Source organism: Buteo buteo, chromosome 22 (assembly GCF_964188355.1).
Source record: "Buteo buteo chromosome 22, bButBut1.hap1.1, whole genome shotgun sequence".
Classification (NCBI taxonomy): Eukaryota; Metazoa; Chordata; class Aves; order Accipitriformes; family Accipitridae; genus Buteo; species Buteo buteo.
In genome coordinates this window covers 22,597,064-22,606,099 of record NC_134192.1, presented here as the reverse complement: position 1 = coordinate 22,606,099, position 9,036 = coordinate 22,597,064, and the positions used below count along the sequence as shown (strand labels likewise).

The 9,036-nt window shown below is 39.5% G+C and overlaps 1 protein-coding gene across 2 annotated transcripts in view; it reads left to right on the top strand.

Moving 5' to 3' along the window:
• APOOL (apolipoprotein O like) overlaps positions 1-9,036 on the top strand; it is a 39,484-nt gene continuing 30,448 nt past the window's right edge. For both annotated transcript variants that reach the window (XM_075054346.1, XM_075054345.1), the window contains exons 1-4: positions 1-44; positions 6,307-6,411; positions 7,022-7,141; positions 8,703-8,757. In XM_075054346.1, coding sequence (XP_074910447.1) covers positions 33-44; positions 6,307-6,411; positions 7,022-7,141; positions 8,703-8,757 — 292 coding nt within the window. In that variant the 5' untranslated portion in view covers positions 1-32. The remainder of the gene's footprint in view (positions 45-6,306; positions 6,412-7,021; positions 7,142-8,702; positions 8,758-9,036) is intronic.

Sequence of the window (9,036 nt, the reverse complement as noted above, 5' to 3'; positions counted from 1 at the left end):
CCTCTCGCCGTCGGCGCGGGGCGGTCGCTAACATGGCGGCGAAGGTGAGTGAGTGCCGCCTTGCGTGAGGGAGGGCGGTGCCGCGGCGGCTCCCTCGGCTTTGGGTTTCCCCCTCCCGCTGACAGCCACCCACGGTCTCGGGGGGGGGGAAGCCGGGAGACGCCCCGTGGGGTCTCTCGCGGCTCCGCCAGCCCCCGCGGGAGCTCCCAGAAGAGCGCGGCCCGCCCGGCAGGCTCGCGTCCTGTCAGAGCCGCACTGCCGGGCCGGCAGCTCCGCGCCTCGCCGGGCACCCCGCCGGCTGAGGAGAGGGAAGGAGCCCCTTCTGCCGGCGGGTCACACGCGGAACTGGCCGGTCGGGGGGGTCGGGAGGCGGGCTGGGAGTGCGCGGGGTCCGCAGGGCGGGAAGCGGGTAGGCCCGCCGGGCTCTTCGGGGTGGTGTTGCCCCGGCCCGCGCTGGTGGTCACCCCGCACGGCCCTTCCCCGGGGCTGGACTCGGTGTTGGTTCCGCAACTGCTCTACTCCGGCGTGGGAGGGGGATTGACTAGATGGTCGTAGTTCCTCGGAGCGGGGACGTCCCTTCAGCCTGTAACCGAGGGCTCAGTTGAAGGGGGAGTAGGAAAGTAAGAGGTCTCAGAACTGCTTTCTCCGTTGCAGAACTTGAGGTAGAAAGGGCTGGTCCAAGACGGTGGTTAAGTCGTACAGCAGGGAATAAAAGAAGTATTTCTCTTCTGGTTGTTCTTCATCTGATTACAGCTTCTGAAACGCCTTCTGCTCCTTACTCGGGAGATGAGATAGCAAGATACTCGTTCGGTAGTAGCATTGTGAAGTGTGGTGATGTTATAAAGCAGTAAAACAAGGGTGTTAAAATAATGCTCTTGGAGACCAACGGGGTCATAAGTATCAAAAATATCTTTAATTGTAGAGGTACTACAGTGTCTTTAAACAGGGAAGAAAAGTGTGCCTGTAAAGAGTTAGGCTTTCTCTCAAATACTTAGGTTTTCCAGTTTTTGTAGTCAAATCGATGAATAGGTTGCTCTCACATGAATCTTCATTTAAAATATGTACATATCTGCAAAGAAAAAGATGATGCAAATGAGGACAGCCAAAGGAATGAAAATGGAGCATTTTATCTTAGTTATGAGACAAGTACATGAAAAAAGAAACCTTATTTGGCTTCACTGTATGCCTAGGTGATCGTGAAGTAGTGTATAGTTTAGTACATAAATTTGAGTAATTCAGTACCTTTAGTGAAGTGACAGAAGTTTGTGCAAGTTTTACTCTTCTTAAGTTTTCACTCTCTGTGGGTTACCATCTGGCAGACAAAGATGAAAAACAAATCTGTGGGGTGTCAGTAAGTTGAGGTGAAGTGGAAGGATGCTCTGTTCCACTTGTGTGCCGTTTTTTTGTAGTTGTCACTAGAGATTTATAAAGAAATACATATCCAAATTAAAGTACTGGATTTGGCCTAGAAACTTCTGACAATTGTCACATCTCATGTAACTTCTGGGAAAAATAAAAGAGTCTGAGACAGTTTTCTGTTCTACCTCAAGACATGTAAGCGGTAGCAGGAAACCATAAACCCATGCCTCTTATTCCTTGAGGAACAGCTCTCCACTGAAAATATGACATGCAGTAGCTGCTAAAATTTTAATCTTATTTTAATCTGGCTAGTAGATTCTGATTTTGTGGTAGAGAAGGCATGGCATATATATATACACACACATACATGCATCAGGTTTTTGCATATAGCCTACTCCTTTGATTACCTGTTTTTGTTTTGAGGCTTGTTCCTACCTTCAAGGCAAGTTTCCTTATTTGTGCTCCAATTCTTGAAGCAAGTATCCAGAATTTACAGAGTTTCAGTTAGAAACAATACTTAATGTCTTGGAGATTAGCATAAATTAAATATATGTTGTTATTATGCTTTAGTTTGTATTCTGCATCTTTTGAGTTGAAGATAGTGAATTCTTTTTAGTGATGTAGCTTTTAATTTTTTTTTATAGAATCTGTATTTTTGATCTTTGATAAGATTCTAACGCTTTGACGTAGATTGTTTGAAATGCAAAGACTTAAAGCCAAAATTATCTGGGTACATGTGACAGTTTTATATTTTGATTAGTTTTACTCTAGCTCTACTAATAAAAGGCATAGCTGTAACAATTTTCTGCTAGAGAGCATATAATACGTTTCTTCAGCAAATAATTGCTGTTCAGTCTTCCCATCAAAAATAATGCCGTATCTGTTAGTCCGCACTATTTAGTGCTTTGAAATAACCAGGGTGCTTTTTATGCCTGTGAGAAGAACCAGCGTATGCGTGGTACATATTGCAGCGTGATGCCAGTGTCAGTAGCATGGCACTGGTATTAGTGGATATCTTCTCTTACCATTGACCTCCACTCCCTGTCCAGAGCATTGCGGCTGATAATGTCTAATATCTGTAATTCTGGTGATGTTTAGATCTATGTTCATGTTGAATTTGTCTCCAGAACATGTCATCTGGGCTCACGGCTTTATGGCTGCTGGTATTTACGTCTGTTGCCATTAGGGATTGAGTGATTTTTCTTTTGTTAGTTTCATAGGGCTTAGGTCAGAGCATTAATTCAGATAAAAGCAGAACTAGTAGTAAAATGCAGAGCAGCTGTTGAACTATTTCAATTAAAAAAAAAAAAGTAAAATATTTCCTGAATTCATTAAAGAACATTTTTGGTTTTGAATCAGTTACTGACTGATGTTCTGGAGTCATTCTACTGGTTGACCATGCAATTCTGGCATTTTTTACAGCTCAAGCTTGTTGCAGATGTTTTTCTCTGTACTTCTCTCTTAGTCTTTGATATAATTACATGATCCTGCCATTTCTTAATTCTCAATAACTTCTTTTAGAAGACTTCATAGGTAAAATATCTTTTAATTTCTTTAACTAAACAGTGGATGATTTTCCTTGTTTTAATATGTAATATCCTTTGAAGTAATTTTAATAAAAAATTTTAATAATAAGAAACAACTTAGTTAATTGAGGTATTTTTAATATACCTAGTCATTAGATAAAGGAAGAGGATAGGCAACTCAATGTAGTGAAGCCTCTTTTTATGTAGTCAAGGTGATGTTGCTTTTCCTTCACCCCAGTTCTTTGTGATTTCAGTGGAAAAGAGTGAAACCTTCTTGGAATAATTGTGCCAGCATAAATGTTAGATAGTACAGCTGTTCACTTGGATTTTAAAATATTTATGCATTTGTCTTCAGGCATCCAAAAGTAAAGCAATTACTGTCAGTCAGGAATTGGACCACTTTCATTGTTCCTGGTATAACTTTCTCTTTTACATTTAGCACAATATACTCCGTTGTGACTCTTTAAAACAAATTAATCAAATTTGTTAAGTGAACAATATAACATTTTCATGCTTTCTCACTTCTCCCTTTTAAATTTTATTTTCCTTCTGGTATCTACTGAAAATTGGTATGTTGTCGTGGTAGCATCTTGTGCTGAAATAAGCCATCTGAATTACAATACGTTTTAAACAGTTTTCTTTAATAATTCTTCAAAAATGCAGGCTTTTTTTGAGGTTGGATGTCCCTTTGTAGATAATCTCCTGTAGCTCAGACTGTGGCATTTTGCTCTAAGCACCGCTATCAGAAAGACAGTTACTGTCTTAATTGGTTCATATTTTGATTAGTGCCATCCTCTCTCACCTATTTTCTGTGTCCTGGGGCTGTTCAGTGCTAGGACAGCTGCTCTCCTGTGCTGGGCACAGCTGAGACAACAGAGCCTCTTGGTGACTTTTTCTGCTGAGGTGGTCATGTTAGGCACTGAAAAGCCAAATGGCAAGTAGTCCTCTGTATAGCAGTTGTAACCTAAGTTGTACTAAGTGTGTTAGATCATTGATGTTTAATGTTAAATAACATTATATGTTAAACCTTTTGTCAACATGTGACTAACTGAATTTTTTCACAATGCTGGTCAACACACATGATATCCACGTGGCTGTATTTTCACATCTGTAGGACTTTTCTCTCTAGGTTTCTGGAAGTGGTACCACCTTCCATCTTCCTTCTGACTGTGTCCGCGCTTGCCAGAATAGCTAGGTCAACGTGGGAAAAACACGGTTCTTTAGTAACATAATTTTTGGTATCTCCCCCTCTGCCCCACTCCAAATCCAGACATGGTGTTAACTTGCAGGGTGTCTGCTCTTGCACCTGTGTGCGTGTAAACCCTCCCTCCGTCCCCAGGTGAGGAAATGGGCGACAGCTATCCCAAGTTCTTGCCTTTGAGTCACTGCCCTGCCTGTCAGCCTCTGTGGGAAAAGGAGCTCGCTCAGCCTCTGCTTTTGTGCTGTCCTCGTCTCCCCTGGCTGGGACTCCCAATGCAGCAAGTTCCTCGGAGTTGTATCCCCAGCTTTCATCTAGTGGCCATGTCTAGCAGTTCTGTATCAGTGCCCCCCGGGCCTCTTATACTTCATCTGCAAAGGTAAAGTAGTTTGGGGTGTCACTGTTGTAAATTAAGAGAATAGTACATGCTGGTCAGCATGGTTGCGTTTACAGTGATGGCTTTGCCAGCTGAGGGTTGCCAGCCTAGCTGTGCTGGAGTCGCGGGGGTTTTTGACGCTTCCAGCTGACATAGCTGTGTTACAAAAATGTTGTAATGTCAGCCTGGCCTGAAGAGAAAAAGAGGTGGGGTTCTGTTTCTCGAAGCAAAATGAGCTCAGTCCTATGCATTTTCCTACTGTTTCTATATTGAAGAAAAGCGTGAAATAAATAGTAGCCACTAGCAGACTTTTAGGACGGTGCTGTAATTACGCTGACAGGAAGGTTTTATGCTCCAAGAAGAGGGAAGGGGCACATTGGCTGTATGTTAAGAGCAGGAAAACTATATATTAATAGACCGTTACTGTAGAGAAACCTTAAGTAACCCTTCTTCCCCTTAGCCCCCCATGCGAAAAAATGCAAGTGAAGAATCATTTTTAGCTTTATCCTACAGCTTTCAGCTCTGGCATTGTCGGCTTGCCCCTTCTTTCATAACAGTCCTCTCTCTCTTCATAGCAGTGTCCTCCTTTGTTCTCCTATGGCTTTGTGTTTCGTTGTGATTGTATGATCTGAAGGTTTTGCTATGATGATAGCATGGTTTAGAAGTGATAGTGTTTTGCTGTCTTGAGTAGTTTAATCTGCATGTGATTGATGTCTGATGAACCTGAGCTAATTCAGGGTGGTGCTTTTGCCTTTATTCATGTTTATTTTGTTTTCACTATTATAACTAAACACTATGGAGCAAATCCTGCTCTTTTGACAGGGTATTTCCAATTGAAAGCTGAGGTAACAATGAGGATATAGTGGAGTTTTATACTAGGGATTTAAGGTATTTCCCCAAATCAAGTTGTTTTTTCCCTGCTTTTCTATTTTTCTGACACTCTACCACCATCATCTCTATGCAGATCCTGGGAACATTTTTCATACTTTAAAAATAAGTTTCAAAAATGTTTCAGGTGAAGAACATAACAGAAAAGTCTTTATTGATATAGAAGAAACTATAATCTACCAAAGTCGCAGATGCTTTAACATGTTGTGGCAAGTTTTTTTAATATATGGCATGCCAGCACGCTTAATGCCACTTCTGATTGGAATCTTAAAGCAGTAATTTACAGAAGTTCACGTATTTGAGTTTAAACTTCGTGTCATATACGATGTTTTCTTTCCAAACTAATGTTCTAAGTAGACATCAAGCTATCATGACTAAACCCGTATTCCTGTAGTTTACTTTGTAACATATGTGATCCCAAAGGTTAAGCAGGTGATTCTTAATTCCAGTTATTGCTATGTATTTTCATTTATTGTTGACATGCAGTTATTCCAAACAGACAGTAGTTGAACCATTCTATGAATTGGACAGGAGATGGTGTTTTTCTGATGTCATGTTAGTCATAAATGTAAATAAAATAGAGGTGCTTTTTGCTGAAACAAGAAAGTCATTCATTGACTTGGACTACCTGTATGTTGAATAGATTAGAACTTAAATTTACCTTAAGGGATGACGGAAGCATCAACATGGCTTTGGACACAAAATTCTTCCTGATATTTTAGTCATAACCGCTGGTAGTGGTGATCTCTAGCTTTTTCTTTACCATTGTAATTTGAGAAAATCTTTGTCTAAGACAGAAGAGGTTTCTGAAAAGTATGCTATTTTAAAAAAGTTTTTACAAGTGACATGTTTAATTCCATATTTGATCAAGCATAACACAAAAGTAAAATCCAGATTTTACTGGAGTGAATTTTTTATATCTGCATTAAGACTCCCTTTTTTTCATCTGTCTGGCCCAGGTGGCAAAGCTGGCAGCTGTTTCTTCTGGTCTGCCATTTGCATGTATTACTGTATATGCAGCAACAGAAAAGGAATCAAAAGGTCAGCTGGTGAAGCCAAATCAGGTAAGAATCTTGCTGTTTGTCAGTCTTTAAAATAATACTAGAAGAATCTGCAGAATACCATCTCTTTCCATTGAATTATATTACCCAGTAAAATACATAGCTAAGTAATATGTGATAATAAAAATTACCTCCTAAATAACTGAGCACTATGGCACAAATAAAACACGAATTGTTACACTAGTTAGTAAAGTTTTATCTCATTTTCATAATTACATTATGTCCAGACCAAAGCCAGAAAAGGTAAAGAGTATAGTACTTACTGATAATAATAGTCTTTTTCTATTGTACAATTTCTAGTAATACATTTGTGCATCTTCCAACTATTCTTGCTCATGCTTTTTCAGAATGCAAGATATTTTTATCATACTTAGTAATTCTACTTCTTAGAACCTATATGATACTTTCAGTTTTCATTTCTAAAGAATTAACCTGTAGTCACACTTGTGTAAAGTAATTTTGTTAATATAAAAGAGCGTAATTCAGTACAGAGGTTTTATTTGCTGTAACGGGAACACTAAGGATTTGCAGTCTTGAAAAACACTATTCAGTGTAAATACTAATCAGTATACAAAGCTATCTCCCCACAGTACAGTTATGCTTTTCTTTCCAGCTTCCAATTTACTGTCCACCACCTCTGAAATCAAAATACATTGAAGAACAGCCTGGTCACTTGCAGAAGCAATTTTCTTCAGTAAGACAGGCAACCGGCCGCTATATTGGATGGTGCAAGGTAAGAAATACCTGCATCCAAAGTTTCCTGCAATTCCTGACAGCACTAGACCAAAACATTTTAAAACCAGCATGCTTCACCCTGGAGTTGTTTTTTTGCAGTTCCTTCTATTAGCAGACACCTATAATTAAAGATGCAAAAATGAACCCTTCTCTGCTGTGCTTGTAACAGGGAACCTGTGCATTCTCCCTGTTTTCCATATCAAAAGGCAGTGAGATCAAAGAGGTCCATTTCGGTCAATGCTGAACTGGATCTAGGCCAACCCACAATGTCAGGTTCAGAAGTATCTCTTGGTTAACTTCTACAGCAAGAGTTATGTAGGTAAATTCTTGCTAGCAGAACTTGACGGCATTTAGGAGTCTGAAATTCCAGGTACAGTTCACAGAGAGAGCAGGCTGCTTCCAAAGGGCGGGTTAAAAGACCTGATGTAGGTACTTTAGGAAAGACAAACTGAGTGCATCCAATGTAACTGTTAAAGCAGGCTGTTACTAACCAGTCATCAAAAATACCTTGCAACTCTGTTACTGAATACTCTAAGCATAGAAGAAAACGCCATGCCTGTCACCATTCTCTTTAACTGCTGGTAAAGGACAACTTTTTACTCTCGTTGTTAGTATAAGGCATTTTATGCTTGTACTTTTCTCTTACAAACAAAATAGATCCTATTATTTCAAAAAGGCAAGGAAATCAAAATATCTTCCTGTATTTTCTGTAAATTTTGATTCCACTGGTCTGTGAAAATTTTGTCAGTGACTGCGTTAACTGAAATAGTTGAGTTATAAATCTGTATCAAACTTTTCCATGCCCTTAATCAAGTGAGTGTTTCGGAGATTGACTAGCAGTGACCTCTGGTGGTACAAATTCTGTGTTACTGCAAACAAATGATTTCGGTGGCATGACTCAAGATGACATTCTTTTTCATTAATCTTCTAAAGAATGTGTATTTACTCAGTTTGCTTAGCTATCTGAGGACAATGATACCAATAATAGGCTAGTAGATTTTCTTCTGGATGAAGAAAAACTTGTGATTAAATAAATTGACTGATTTGAGGGGAGTAAAGCAAACTAGTTGAGCACACATCTTAAGCCAAATCAGTATTGCTTATCTTTAGCGAAACTGAGCACCATTTTTACAAATTAAAAGACAAAGTCAGTTTTACTGGGTAAGTCTCTCTAGGGAAGAGGAGATAGTATTTTATAGTTGAATTTTCTTCTGTTACACAGTTGTCATCCAGATGTTTTGCTACCCTGCAGTTTTGTTTCTGAGATGTCAATTCTGAAAGTGATCTTACTATATTAAAGAGATTTTTTAAAAATTAAATATGGATGGAAATTTTGAAAATATAAATATAGTAGTCAAAAAGGGGATGGATCTTAGCACAGCCTCTGTAGAAGTTCACCGATCTGGTTTGTGTGGTTTTAAAGTTACATAATACTTCCTTGTCTGACTGTGCTGAGCCATATGTATCAACCGAGTAGTTTTGTACTGAAAACATCTACTTTTGCAAAGATATGACATTTATTTTGCTGAGGATTTTTTTGTTTTGTTTTGTTTTTGTAGGATGCTTTTGTATTTGTTAAAAATGGAATAATGGATTCAATTCAATTTGGAAAAGGTAGGCGAGTCAAGTGCTTCTGAATTGAGCATTTTCTGTTGTTTCTCCTTGCAACTTAGAAAGGTGGTTGAAACAGCAAATTCTGTTTAGAGGGGGAAAGGGTGGAAGGGGAGTGCACCGGAATACTTTCCGCAAGTGTGGGGGGAAAAAAAACCTGGGACCACTGTTAATTCACTGTGGAGTTTCATTTCCATTCTCAAATGAGAGAAATGGCCAATTAAATAGTATTTTTCATTCCTTTGATTTTTAGCTTTGTTCTTAAGATCATAGTATCACAAA